The 15048-nt window shown below is 42.6% G+C and overlaps 1 protein-coding gene across 8 annotated transcripts in view; it reads right to left on the bottom strand.

The window, feature by feature from the left end:
- dock3 (dedicator of cytokinesis 3) overlaps positions 1-15048 on the bottom strand; it is a 366286-nt gene that overhangs the window by 20877 nt on the left and 330361 nt on the right. For 3 of the 8 annotated variants that reach the window (XM_045705090.2, XM_082967702.1, XM_082967703.1), the window contains 17 exons: positions 14406-14432; positions 14080-14175; positions 13889-13949; positions 13243-13336; positions 12152-12300; positions 11911-11997; positions 11593-11697; positions 10912-11053; positions 10410-10663; positions 8012-8191; positions 7676-7759; positions 7320-7433; positions 5763-5881; positions 5107-5299; positions 4668-4746; positions 4225-4346; positions 18-105 (listed from right to left, as the gene is read on the bottom strand). In XM_045705090.2, the coding sequence (XP_045561046.1) occupies positions 18-105; positions 4225-4346; positions 4668-4746; positions 5107-5299; positions 5763-5881; positions 7320-7433; positions 7676-7759; positions 8012-8191; positions 10410-10663; positions 10912-11053; positions 11593-11697; positions 11911-11997; positions 12152-12300; positions 13243-13336; positions 13889-13949; positions 14080-14175; positions 14406-14432 (1994 nt within the window). The remainder of the gene's footprint in view (positions 1-17; positions 106-4224; positions 4347-4667; positions 4747-5106; positions 5300-5762; positions 5882-7319; positions 7434-7675; positions 7760-8011; positions 8192-10409; positions 10664-10911; positions 11054-11592; positions 11698-11910; positions 11998-12151; positions 12301-13242; positions 13337-13888; positions 13950-14079; positions 14176-14405; positions 14433-15048) is intronic. The other 5 variants (XM_045705092.2, XM_045705107.2, XM_082967701.1 and 2 more) reach the window with 3 other exon arrangements.

The following is a 15048-nucleotide window of genomic DNA, read 5'->3' as shown; positions in this document are numbered from 1 at the left end:
AGCTAGGTCTACAGTACCTTTCTCTGCCACAGACAGGTTGGGGTCGCTGCAGGGCTTGCATGGACCAATCACCTGGTGGAACAACGCTCGCTGGAAGTTGGTTGGCTGGAGAAACAGAAAAGACATATCAGTCAACCAATAAATGTATCAATCAAATGTATTTATAAAGACTTTTACATCAGCAGTCACAAAGTGCTTGTACAGTAACATGGCCTAAAGCAAATGCACAGAGGCCAGGTAATACTACCTAGAGGGAAGAAACCTAGAGAAGAACAAGGTTCAGAGGGGAGCTAATACTACCAAGAAGGAAGAGACCTAGAGAGGAACCAGGCTCAGAGAGGAGGTAATCCTACCTAGAAGGAAGAGACCTAGAGAGGAACCAGGCTCAGAGAGGAGGTAATCCTACCAAGAAGGAAGAAACCTAGAGAGGAGCCAGGCTCAGAGAGTAGGTAATCCTACCTAGAAGGAAGAGACCTAGAGAGGAACCAGGCTCAGAGAGGAGGTAATACTACTTTGAAGGAAGAAATCAGGCTCAGAGAGGAGGGAAAACTACCTAGAAGGAAGAGACCTAGAGAGGAACCAGGCTCAGAGAGGAGGTAATCCTACCTAGAAGGAAGAGACCTAGAGAGGAACCAGGCTCAGAGAGGAGGTAATACTACCTAGAAGGAAGAGACCTAGAGAGGAACCAGGCTCAGAGAGGAGGTAATACTACCCTAGAAGGAAGAGACCTAGAGAGGAACCAGGCTCAGAGAGGAGGTAATACTACCCTAGAAGGAAGAAACCTAGAGAGGAACCAGGCTCAGAGAGGAGGTAATCCTACCAAGAAGGAAGACACCTAGAGAGGAACCAGGCTCAGAGAGGAGGTAATACTACCCTAGAAGGAAGAAACCTAGAGAGGAACCAGGCTCAGAGAGGAGGTAATCCTACCAAGAAGGAAGAGACCTAGAGAGGAACCAGGCTCAGAGAGGAGGTAATCCTACCAAGAAGGAAGAGACCTAGAGAGGAACCAGGCTCAGAGAGGAGGTAATACTACCTAGAAGGAAGAGACCTAGAGAGGAACCAGGCTCAGAGAGGAGGTAATACTACCTAGAGAGGAACCAGGCTCAGAGAGGAGGCCCTTCCTCCTGTAGCTGCACCAGACAGTATATCATAGCAGTCTGTCATGACGTTGGCCGGTGGGTAAGGTTTATGTCCCCCCATAAATACCTTTTTCCCTTTCCTCTCTCTTGACTCTACTGAAGGACGCTTGAATAGCCTTTGTTAAACATAGAGAGTCTGGGAACATCAAAAGGTGGGGGGAATGTAACCATATTTTGGTAATAGAACCAGTTGAAAATATGCATTGGTATTTAATGAATATGATGCCCGATCAGTTGGCGTCTGAGACATTATGACTGATGACAGGACGACATAAACTGTATCTTGGAAAGTCTACACATTCTACTTATCAGATTCACATTGAATTGTTGTGCAATTTAAATGTTTAAATATTAAACTATTTGTGAAAAGATTAAATGTAATTTTAGCTTCCAAATGAGAGAATTGGGTTTTCACAAGGGTAGAGCTCTGCTCAATCAGTGGCCCGCCCCTGTGAAGAGACATTGGTTATCAACTATGAAACACGCCCTTCTCTCCCTCCACTATAAAGCCCTTGATGAAAATGTAACTTTCTGTTCCGAGGATGATAGGACGACGGTCCATACGTTAAAAAGGACTAACATGTCAACAACAGAACTAAGCCAAACTCAGCGTAAGCTTGGGTTGCGAATGGTATGAACTTTGAACTCTTATTCACTAAAGAAGTGAGACATCCTAGCCATTGAGTTAGCAACAGCAGCTGTAAACGTGGGCTAGGAAAGGACGGACAAAGGACCTGTCCTAACAAACAACACGATACTACCAACTATCCAGTTTACCACCAGAGACATTCTTCAGAGGACAAGCAAGATCTCTGTTGGGCAACACGGCCAGCATCTACGACCAACCTACCGAAGCGCAGCTCAGAGTAAATATTTATTGCATTTTCCTTTTTCAAATGGGCGGTAATTTAGAATGCATAAGATACTGTATTTACGATAGCATAGCTGCCTACGGCCCGATCGAGACATAGCTTCTCCCTTTGTTCCTCAGTCTTCCCGCTCTTTCATTCAAACCCAACCCCATCTCTTTGTGTAACCAGCCGTCATATCTGTTCCGTCCGCTAGGGACCTTTTCCTTCATGACATAATTTGTAATCAATGTATGATTCATTCTGTGTATATGTAAATCTGTGTGATTAGTTAGGTATTTAGTAAATAAAAAATTAAACCAAATTTTGTATTGCTGATTTAACTTGTTAGCTGGGGTTGGTGGCTAACAAATTTACAACTTTCAGATGAGACTGAATAAGGTGACGATTAATATTGACTGCTGTTGATGTAAAATATGACTAGGTCTTTAAGAGCTTATTCAAAAGATAACAGCTCTATAAAAAAAAATGTATTTCATGGTGCCCCAACTTTCTAGTTAATTATCTACCTGATTAGCTTAATCAGGTAACATTAATTACAGAGAAATGATTTCATAGAATAGCATGTCATATCACTTAATCCGGCAATTCCAATAAGAAGATCAGGGCCCGTATCCACAAAGCATCTCAAAATAAGAGCGCTGATCTAGGATCAGGTCCCTCTGTCCCCCGAATCTTATTCATTATGATCTAAAAGGTTAACCTGTTAGGGCTAGGGGGCAGTATTTGCACGGCTGGATAATTTTTTTTTACCCGATTTAATCTGGTTACTAATCCTACCCAGTAACTAGAATATGCATATACTTATTATATATGGATAGAAAACACTCTAAAGTTTCTAAAACTGTTTGAATGGTGTCTGTGAGTATAACAGAACTCATTTGGCAGGCAAAACCCTGAGACATTTTCTGACAGGAAGTGGAAACCTGATGTGTTGTATTACCTTTAAACCTATCCCATTGAAAAACACAGGGGCTGAGGAATATTTTGGCACTTCCTATTGCTTCCACTAGATGTCACCAGCCTTTACAAAGTGTTTTGAGTCTTCTGGAGGGAGATCTGACCGAACAAGAGCCATGGAACGATGATGGCCCATTAGACACCTGGCGCGCGAGTTCATGTTGGGTACCCTCGATCCAATACGTTATAAAAGAGAATGCATTCGTCCACCTTGAATATTATTCATGTTCTGGTTAAAAAAGGCCCTAATGATTTATGCTATACAACGTTTGACATGTTTGAACGAACGTAAATATATTTTTTCCCCTCGTTCATGAAGTGAAGTCCGGCGGGCTTAGATCATGTGCTAACAAGACGGAGATTTTTGGACATAAATGATGAGCTTTTTTGAACAAAACTACATTCGTTATGGACCTGTGATACCTGGAAGTGACATCTGATGAAGAGAATCAAAGGTAATGGATTATTTACATAGTATTTTCGATTTTAGATCTCCCCAACATGACGACTAGTCTGTATCGCAACGCGTATTTTTCTGGGCGCAGTGCTCAGATTATTGCAAAGTGTGATTTCCCAGTAAGGTTATTTTTAAATCTGGCAAGTTGATTGCGTTCAAGAGATGTAAATCTATAATTCTTTAAATGACAATATAATATTTTACCAATGTTTTCTAATTTTAATTATTTAATTTTTGGTGCTGACTTGACTGCCGGTTATTGGAGGGAAACGATTTCCTCAACATCAATGCCATAGTAAAACGCTGTTTTTGGATATAAATATGAACTTGATAGAACTAAAAATGCATGCATTGTCTAACATAATGTCCTAGGAGTGTCATCTGATGGAGATTGTAAAAGGTTAGTGCATCGTTTTAGCTGGTTTTATGGTTTTGGTGACCCTGTCTTTGAATTGACAAAACATTACACACAACTCTTGTAAATGTACTGTCCTAACATACTCTAAATTTATGCTTTCGCCGTAAAACCTTTTTGAAATCGTAAAACGTGGTTAGATTAAGGAGATGTTTATCTTTCAAAGGGTGTAAAATAGTTGTATGTTTGAAAAATTTGAATTTTGACATTTATTTGGATTCAAATTTGCCGCTCTTGAAATGCACCTGCTGTTGATGGAGTGCACCACGGGTGGGACGCCTGCGTCCCACCTAGCCCATAGAGGTTAAACTCATCTGAGATCAGCACTCCTACTGTGAGACGAGATTGTGATAGAAGACGAGAGGAATGGTGGGTCTACGGTACCTGTACCTGTCCGTTCTCAGTGATGTTGGGGTACATGGCGGAGCTGGGTCTCTCACGGTGAGGAGGCAGCAGCATCAACATCTCACGGTTGTTCCGGTATTTATCCGGCAGCGACGGGGAGCCTACCGCAGGGGGAGGGGACACAGAGTAGAACAGAGCATCAAGACTAGACATGAACACTAACAGACAGCAACGTCTCAGTTTCGCTGCTCATTGCTAGGGCCCAGAGTTTTATTTTTATTTGCTCATGGCCAGGTCACTTCGTGAGGCCAACTCAAGAGTGAAAGTGCTAGTTGGTTTGGAGAGCAACTCCTTAAGTGGATTCAATGATAAATATCTTGCCATCGTCATCCATAGTGCCAGTAATCTTTCCCTGACCAGCAAAAAAAACGAGTCAATTAACTATTTAGTAGGCTGGCCTCCACTGTGTATAAATAACCTACCTCTGATGCTATTGGAGGTGTTGACCATCTGGGAGGGTGCTGAGTGGGTGGAGCTCAGGCTGGAGGAGGAAGGACTTGGCTGAGAGAAGAGAGAAAAGACACAGGAAATGACCTCGTATTCCTTGTGTTATACCTCCCGAAAATAAATCCCCTGAGATACAGGAAATGACCTCGTATTTCTCATTTAATACCTCCCCAAATAAATCTCTGAAAGGTTGAGTAACAGAGCAAAGCAGCAGATGCAGAATTATTGTGGTGTTAGCCAGTCAATACTTTTGTCTGGCATTTAAGGCAGAATCCTAATTTGACATACGTGCCCATAACTTCTTCTTAACAACTCTGGTGTCAATCATGAATTGGCAATGAGACATTTGTGCAAAAGAAAAAGTGCACTTTCCATATCTCAAGTTAGGATTTTGTATTTTTGGGGGGGGCTCACATGGCTGAGAGTCCTGTCTGTGGGTACAGCGGGCACTACCCTCGCGTGGAGACAGACCTGCATACGGTAGACGTCCTCGGGGTGTTCCACCACCATGCCGTCCGTCAGGATCACCAGATTACCCGTCTCACTGGAGGTGTGAGAGGACAGTGAGGAGGACGAGTGGCGGATAGACCCCAGCAGATTCAGTGGACTGGGGGGGAGAGAGAGAGGGAGGGTTGGGGAGGGAGGGAGGGAGGAGTGGGGGAAGGTGAGGTGGGGGAGAGGTATGAGGAAAGAGAGGGATAAAGTGTGAATGAATGAAAGAAATTGTGGTAGTGATAGTGTAGTGAGATAGGCAGAGAAACAAAGAGAGAGAGAGAGAGACAGAGAGAGAGACAGAGAGAGAAAGAGAGACAGACAGAGAATAGAAAGAGACAGAGCGGTGACAAGGCAATGAAGGATGATGTATGTTGTGTTTGTGTCGGACCTCGTGAGTACACTGAAATTACCAGTGGGGGTCGAGGAGAAAGGCCGGGAGGGACCTTGGCAGATTGTGTTTGTGTGTATATGTGTTATACATTTGTGTACCAGTTTGTGTGTGTGCATGTGCCTGTGTGTGTTTAGACATGTCTGTGTGACTGTGTCTCTGTGTGTCTGTGTGTGTGTGACCATACCTGTGCCTGTGCATGACTTTGAAGCTGTCGGGGCTCATGGGGCTGTGCGTAGCCAGGATGCCTCTAGGGGTGCTGGCACCAGAACAGGCAGGACTCAGCTTGTCCAGCCCCGGCAGACCCTGAATGGACACAGAGGTTTCTCAATATTCATACTGTGAGGAGACTGTCATTGTGGAAAGGAGTTAGAAGTGTGTCATCCACTATGAGGGGCTGGACAAGGGACAAAACACACTCAGTGTGTCATCATAGTACAGAGTGATTTCAATGCCGAAAGAAACGTTATTTGAATTCAATTATTTGAATTTCGATATTTAAATTTAAATATTTTATGAACTTGTAGTGCACATGATTTGAAACGGAATCAAATGAATCCAATTCAATATTTATACATTCAGTTTCAGTATGGTAGATATTGCATACATTTTCTGTGAAACTATCATTTGAAGCATATTCAACTTCTCAGATTCAATTTTCGAATTCAGATGTTGAAATTCAGATTAAAAACCAGATACAACATCATGGTACTTTGCCAGCCAGGTGAGGAAGAAGAGATCAGATAGAATCAAAACAGACTCTGTGTTAAACAGGTTTCTGGCAGTTTCTGAAGCCAATGTGGGATACCTAGTCAGTTTTACAACTGAATGTAATCAACTGAAATGTGTCTTCCGCATTTAACCCAACCCCTCTGAATCAGAGAGGTGCGGAAGTCTCCCTTAATCCACATCTTCAGCGCCCAGGGAACAGTGGGTTAACTGCCTTGCTCAGGGGCAGAACGACACATTTTTACCTTGTCAGCTCTAGGATACGATCCAGCAACCTTCCGGTTACTGGCCCAAGACTCTAACCACTAGGCTACCTGTGGCATGTTTAATTGATTTTCTTCCAATGAATTTGGATCTTGCATTTTAACCGTTTAGGCTTTAAGGTATAATGACCCCATTGTGAAAGCTCTCTGGAACATCATCATGCCTTCTGATCCCCTCTATGATGCTCACAGGATGGGTATAACACGTTAGAAGTGAATGTGACAAAAAAACGTTATTTGGCCCGAATAAGAATATAGTTCAATAGCCTTTCTCATAGCCTCTCTAAGGATAGCTTTTCCACTCCCTATTTAAATATTGCCCTAGTGACTGACTGGGTTTGAACCGGCTCTCCTGCATGTCACAAGACAGTGTTAGCCCACTTAGGTATTAGCCTGAAGGAATACCTACCTAAATTACTTTTAGAAACAACTTCACCAGACATTAGTGGATAAGTCACAAAGAAGACATCTTAAAGAGATAGTGTGAGATTCTGGCAATTAAGCCCTTTTTCTTCTCTACTTTCCCAGAGTCAGATGAAGTCATGGAATTCATTTTTATATCTCTGTGTCGATTGAAGGAAGATTGTTGGAAGCACAATCAGTTGAAACTACCTTCAAAGACATTGAAACTGCCTTCAAACTGCACACAGACATAAAAATGGTATCCGTGAGTAGTTATGTGCAAAAAAAAGGGCATACTTTCCAAAATCTCACAATACCCCTTTAAGAGATGCATGAAAAAAGCCACTTACATAGAGACTGCTCCTCATCATCTGGAACTGATCTATCAGCTTCTTGTGCAGGGGACGCATTTCAGGGTGCACCAGCTTGTCATGGACCGCAAGCCCCGCCCCCAGGATGTGAACCTAAAACAGCAGATATTTGAACCAACAAACTTGGTTAATTGCCAGGTTTCAATAAATTACTCCAAAACATATTTAGATACAGCAGTTTTACCAAATTGCTTTAACTCAACCACAACATACTAGAATATAATGTTGTGCATTCACTATTCACACAAAGAGACCACACTAGATAAGGCAGTTGGTAATGCTGCCTTGCCGGACCAGAGAACACTCTATTCTCTTGTTCTAAGTGTTTCACTCACCTGTTCCTGCATGAGGTCTTTGAGAGAAGTGATCTTCTCTGTGTCCTCTGCGTGACTGCCAATGTACTCCTTATCAAAGAAGGCCTGGGGGAGAGACAAGACCCAAAACAGGAAGTGATGAGACAGCCAGCGAATCGACAACCAACCAGAGTAGAGGCGCAGCAAAAACGTACATGAACATTGCAGGAGATGGAAGTACAACTCTTGATAGGATAAACATTTTACTTTTTTTTAATTTTTTTTTTAAGGAAAGACAGAGTGCAACGTATCATGCCGAATAGCTTGTGTGAGCAATGAAAAAGTATGTGAGAATTCATTCAGCCATGGTATCATTACCTCCTGGTATCTAGCGATGCCCCCGTTGACGGCAGCGTCAATGACACCATTGAGACACATGGAGAGCAGGTTGATGTTGCCATGGAGCTGCTTGTGTTGGTACTGGCTGATCAGGGTCCGCAGCTCATGGTTCTTGTTCTCCACCACGTAGATGGCATTCTCCAGAGGACTCACCTCAATCTGATAAAAACACAATAGAAGTATTGTAACAGTGCATTTTTAGACTTGGTCTAGTGGTAGTGCTGCCACCACCAAAATATAACAGCCCTGGAGACTGAGGTTCAATAAGAATAAAAACGACAAGAAAAATAATGCAATAGGCAATTTACTTTCATGTTAAATTATGTTATCCTACTTTATGCTACGTTATGCTACCCAATGCCACGTTATATTATGTTACGTTATGCTACAGTATGCTACGTTACATTATGTTATGCTTCGTTACGGTATGCTATGTTATGCTACGTAATGCTACGCTATGCTACGTAATGCTATCTATGCGACGTTATGCTACATTACACTATGCTACGTTATGTTATGTTACGCTATGCTACGTTACAGTGCCTTGCAAAAGTATTCATCCCCCTTTTCCCATTTTGTTGCATACAACCTATAATTTAAATTGATTTTTATTTGGATTTCATGTAATGGACATACATAAAATAGTCCAAATTGGTGAAGTGAAATGAACAAAATTACTTGTTTTATAAAAACATTTAAACGGAAAAGTGGTGCGTGCATATGTATTCACCCCTTTGCTATGAAAATAAAACCTGGTGCAAGCAATTACCTTCAGAAGTCACACAATTAGTTAATTAAAGTCCACCTGTGTGCAATCTAAGTGTCACATGATCTGTCACATGATCTCATTATATATACACCTGTTCTGAAAGGCCCCAGAGTCTGCAACACCACAAAGCAAAGGGCACCATGAAGACCAAGGAGTACAGATCAGGGTTGGGTTATAAAAAAATAACAAACACTTTGAACATCCCACAGAGCACCATTAAATCCATTATTAAAAAATTGAAAGAATATGGCACCACAACAAACCTGCCAAGAGAGCTCTGCCCACCAAAACTCAGGGATCAGGCAAGGAGGGCATTAATCAGAGAGGCAACAAAGAGACCAACGATAACCCTGAAGGAGCTGCAAAGCTCCACAGCGGAGATTGGAGTATCTGTCCATAGGATCACTTTAAGCCATACACTCCACAGAGCTGGGCTTTACGGAAGAATGGCCAGAAAAATACTATTGCTTAAAGAAAAAAATAAGCAAACATGTTTAGTGTTCGCCAAAAAGGCAATTGGGAGACTCCCTAAACATATGGAAGAAGGTACTCTGATAAGACTAAAATTGAGCTTTTTGGCCATCAAGGAAAACTCTATGTCTGGCGCAAACCAAACAGCTCTCATCACCCCGAGAACACGATCCCCATAGTGAAGCATGGTGGTGGCAGCATCATGCTGTGGGGATGTTATTCCATCAGCAGGGACTGGGAAACTGGACAGGATTGAAGGAATGATGGATAGCGCGAAATACAGGGAAATTCTTGAGGGAAACCTGTTTCAGTCTTCCAGAGATTTGAGACTGGGACAGAGGTTCACCTTCCAGCAGGACAATGACCCTAAGCATACTGCTAAAACAACACTTGAGTGGTTTAAGGGGAAACATTTAAATGTCTTGGAATGGCCTAGTCAAAGCCCAGACCTCAATCCAATTGAGAATCTTTGGTATGACTTAAAGATTGCTGTACACCAGCAGAACCCATCCAACTTGAAGGAGCTGGAGCAGTTTTGCCTTGAAGAATGGGCAAAAATCCCAGTGGCTTGATGTGCCAAGCTTATAGAGACAAACCCCAAGAGACTTGGTGGCTCTACAAAGTATTGACTTTGGGGGGGTGAATAGTTATGCACGCGCAAGCTATGTTTTTTTTGTCTTATTTCTTGTTTGTTTCACCAAAAATATTTTGCATCTTCAAAGTGGTAGGCATGTTGTGTAAATCAAACGATACAAATCCCCCCCCAAAATCTATTTTAATTCCAGGTTCTAAGGCAACAAAATAGGAAAAATGCCAAGGGGCGAATACTTTCGCAAGCCACAGTATGTTATGTTATGCAACGCTATGCTATGTTATGCTATGTTACAATACGTTATGTTACACATCCTCATTACAGCATGTGACCGATTTTTAGCACTTATTTTCATCTGCTGTACAAAAGCTGGTCATCGGTAACACAGTGGCACTAATATCGTCATTAGTGTATAGCTACGTTTCCCAAACTCGATCCTGTGGACCCCAAGGGGTGCACATTTTTGCCCTAGCACTACACACCGGATTCAAATAATCAAAAGGTTTATGATGACTTTGGAAACGATGGTGTATTGTGTTACTCACCAGCTCTCTCTTCTCCACCTCAAACCAGCGGGAGATGCCAGGAAGAGGATGTGTGAGGATCAGCGTAGTCCTCTCGATCCACAAGCTCTTGAACTCGTTCTCTCTGTCTTTGGATCCTTTGTGGAAGGGCCGGTCGTAGCGAAAGCGGCGCACGTTGTTGACTCGGTAGAAGCTCTTGATGCGGTCTGGAACCCGGTCCATCTGGAGAACGTTGACGTTCTCCGGTACCGCTGAAACGGCGTAGATCTGGAGGTCTGAGGGGTGGCGTGTCAAGGAACACAGTTCGGGTGGAAGGCATAGGGACATGATCACATACACATTATGCACATACAAAAGCAGACAGTCACACACACACACACACACACACACACACACACACACACACACACACACACACACACACACACACACACACACACACACACACACACACACACACACACACACACACACACACACACACACTAAAGCTCCGGTTTCCAATTTTATTGTAGAAGGATACACTGGGCATCACACTGTAAAATGGCCTCGTCTGGTTGGTTGGGGTGTTGCATGGCAATGGCTTGTGGGAATTCGCCCAGCATCCTTTGCTGGAAGGCTTCTAAACGTTCGTAGTCATGACCACGGCAGACAAACTCCTTGTTCTGTTAGGGGACACATCCTGGGATGAGTAAGAACTAGAATATTCTGAACAGAATAATATTCGCTCTATACAATATAAGTCTCAATAAAGAACTAGAATATTCTGAACAGAATAATATTCGCTCTATACAATATAAATCTCAATAAAGAACTAGAATATTCTGAACAGAATTATATTCACTCTCTACAATATGAGTCTCAATAAAGAACAAGAATATTCTGAACAGAATTATATTTACTCTATACAATATGAGTCTCAATAAAGAACAAGATTATTACTTATCTCATTCAGTGGCAAATTATACGGACGTTGATTGTATCTCAAATTACACTCTATGGTTCTGGGCAGAAATAGTGCACTTTCTAGGGTAGGGTATAGAGTTTCATTTGGGATCTTACATATGCAGTACGATTGACTTACTCTGGTCAGAACAGAAGTAGTGCACAACATAGGGAATAGGGTGTAATTTGGGATGTGCCCTAAGTAAGTAGTGCACTATAAAGGGAATAGGGTGTGATTTGGGAGTATGGATTGACTCACTCTTAGGAAGAAGGGGAACTTGCGTCCGTAGAAGCCCACCCTGAAGAACTCGGGTTCTAGACGCTGCTGCTCCATGATGTTGTCATAGTACGCTGCCTCCATTTTCTGACAAAACAAAAAGGCTGAATCCTACATTTTCTGACAAAACAAAAAGGCTGAATCCTACATTTTCTGACAAAACAAAAAGGCTGAATCCTACATTTTCTGACAAAACAAAAGGATGAATCCTACATTTCTTTGCAAATCTTCCTTTGACATTGGGTGAAAATCTGGGTCATGAAAGTTCACAAACATCAGTCATGTACTACATCTAATTACCCTTATCCAGCTGAGGCTTTGGTAGTCGTACAGGGTCTCATACTGGTAAGCCAGCTCTCTGCACAGCGGTATCCCATACTCCCAGCACTGAAGAAACACACAGTTCCGGATGTGAAAATTGATCAGTAATTAGTTTGTTTTCAATACGGACAAATACTGCTATAGCTGTTGGTTGATTGATTGATTATGAGAGTAAACGATTGATAAATACTTTAGTGTTCCATTGTGTTCTTCCACCTACCTTGCCCTTGTTGAAGTAGTTGATGACCTTACGACAGAGGCCCTCTTTGCGATGCCACTCGCTCTGGGCTGGGTAGTGGAGGAACTCCCTCAGGGGTCTCTCCTCCCAATGCAGCAGCTCCCAGTACAACAGCAGTGTGAACGCAGCCTCTGTAGAGTAATGTGTAGACATATAGTGTATATACATCATAGTGAACAGCATATAGCTGGGTAGTGGAGGAAAACCCTCAGATTGACAGTACAGTACTAGGGAACAAACCCAGTACAACAGCAAGCCTCTCTAGAATTATAGAAATAGAGTCACTAGAAGGGACATTCCGGCGACCATATTAAGTGAACCTATGGAAATGTAGGATCTTAATTTGAGCCAGTTTGCTACAGCAGGAAAGTCATTATTATGTGGATTATAATGAATGGACATTTTTTTAAGGGTTGATACATTTTTCATTAGGGCAAATCAAGTCTGACATTTTGAAGTGAAAATTACCAACTTTAAAAGTATTTTTAAACTTCAAATAAACTACAAGTTACATTTCCTGCTGTTTAGGAAAATTCTCAGCAACAAAATAGTGATCAAATTAAGATCCTACATCTGTAGCAGTAAAGCATAGCAATGTTAAAAGTACAGGTTATTCCACAGGTAATAGCTAGCACGCTCGTTCCCTTTGTGAGTGAATAGGTTTGTGTGTGAGTATCTAACCTGTGTAGTTCTCAGCCTGAAGGTGCATGCCACACAGCTTGTGGATGTAGTATTACCTGTGTAGTTCTCAGCCTGAAGGTGCATGCCACACAGCTTGTGGATGTAGTATTACCTGTGTAGTTCTCAGCCTGAAGGTGCAAGCCACACAGCTTGTAGATGTAATATTACCTGTGTAGTTCTCAGCCTGAAGGTGCATGCCACACAGCTTGTGGATGTAGTATTACCTGTGTAGTTCTCAGCCTGAAGGTGCATGCCACACAGCTTGTGGATGTAGTATTACCTGTGTAGTTCTCAGCCTGAAGGTGCATGCCACACAGCTTGTGGATGTAGTATTACCTGTGTAGTTCTCAGCCTGAAGGTGCATGCCACACAACTTGTGGATGTAGTATTACCTGTGTAGTTCTCAGCCTGAAGGTGCATACCACACAGCTTGTGGATGTAGCGGATGTACATCTCCTCCTTGTTGATCTCTGACTTGTAGAAGTTCTAGGGACCAAACAGGCACAAAATAAGAAAAGACAAATCCTGCAATGCCGCTGCTATTTCTGTTTCCACTTTCTCAGTCTGACACAGTGACAGTTATGTTGTAATAGTTGGTGCAGATGAGGTATCTGTAGTCAGAGTCTACAGTGTCTTACCAACAGGTTAACAGTAGAGTCAGAGTCTACAGTGTCTTACCAACAGGTTGACAGTACAGCCAGAGTCTACAGTGTCGTATCAACAGGTTAACAGTACAGCCAGAGTCTACAGTGTCTTATCAACAGGTTAACAGTACAGCCAGAGTCTACAGTGTCTTATCAACAGGTTAACAGTACAGCCAGAGTCTACAGTGTCTTACCAACAGGTTAACAGTACAGCCAGAGTCTACAGTGTCTTACCAACAGGTTAACAGTACAGCCAGAGTCTACAGTATCTTAGCAACAGGTTGACAGTACAGCCAGAGTCTACAGTGTCTTACCAACAGGTTAACAGTACAGCCAGAGTCTACAGTGTCTTACCAACAGGTTAACAGTACAGCCAGAGTCTACTGTGTCTTACCAACAGGTTGACAGTACAGCCAATCTTCTTGTTCTCTGTCTCGTCTCCTTTCATGCAGTCCCTAAACAGAGAGAAGACCACATCAGGGATGTATTTACTCTGTGGAGAGCCTCCTGCTCTCATGTGCTGAACTCTACCGTCTCTTAGTAGACGTGCTGGTGTTACAATAACAAGGACCTATCCTGTACTACCTGTAGTCCAGCAGACGTTCCATCAGCCGTGTGACAGAGGTGACGAAGGAGATTCCTGTCTCCCTCCAAGTCTCTTGCTCGATCTTCTCCAGCAGGCTGTAAACAAAGAGAGAAACAAACATATGCCTTAATTAATGGATACACCAAGGCATGCTTTGAGTAATGAACCTATAGACAACGTCACGTGTCGGCACACAGATGATATATCAATCAATAGACCAAGGTCAAGTTTGAGTGATGAATGTCATGTACACATAGCAGTACGCATTTGACAGGATGTAGAGAGGAGTTAGGGGCAGTAGACTGTTAGAGGTGGGTTATCTTACCTGGGGTAAGGCCCAAAGAGCTGGGTTCTAATCCCACACGCAGCAGAAAGAGAGGCAAGCAAAAAGAGCGTCATAAAAAGGTAAGAGGTAAAGAAATGGTTATTATAAGAGCAGGTAGAAACCAACAGGTTAGAGCTAACACGACATTATAAAGGTAGGAGGTAGAATCCAACAGGTTAGAGCCAACACGACATTATAAAGGTAGCAGGTAGAATCCAACAGGTTAGAGCCAACATGACATTATAAAGGTAGGAGGTAGAAACCAACAGGTTACAGCCAACACGACATTATAAAGGTAGGAGGTAGAAACCAACAGGTTACAGCCAACACGACATTATAAAGGTAGGAGGTAGAAACCAACAGGTTAGAGCCAACACAACATTATAAAGGTAGGAGGTAGAAACCAACAGGTTACAGCCAACACGACATTATAAAGGTAGGAGGTAGAAACCAACAGGTTAGAGCCAACATGACATTATAAAGGTAGAAGGTAGAAACCAACAGGTTACAGCCAACACAACATTATAAAGGTAGGAGGTAGAAACCAACAGGTTACAGCCAACACGACATTATAAAGGTAGGAGGTAGAAACCAATAGGTTACAGCCAACACAACATTATAAAGGTAGGAGGTAGAAACCAAC

The sequence above is a fragment of the Salmo salar genome, chromosome 22 (genome assembly GCF_965601325.2).
Source record: "Salmo salar chromosome 22, fSalSal1, whole genome shotgun sequence".
NCBI classification, from domain to species: Eukaryota; Metazoa; Chordata; class Actinopteri; order Salmoniformes; family Salmonidae; genus Salmo; species Salmo salar.
This window is presented reverse-complemented; position numbering and strand designations above follow the sequence as displayed.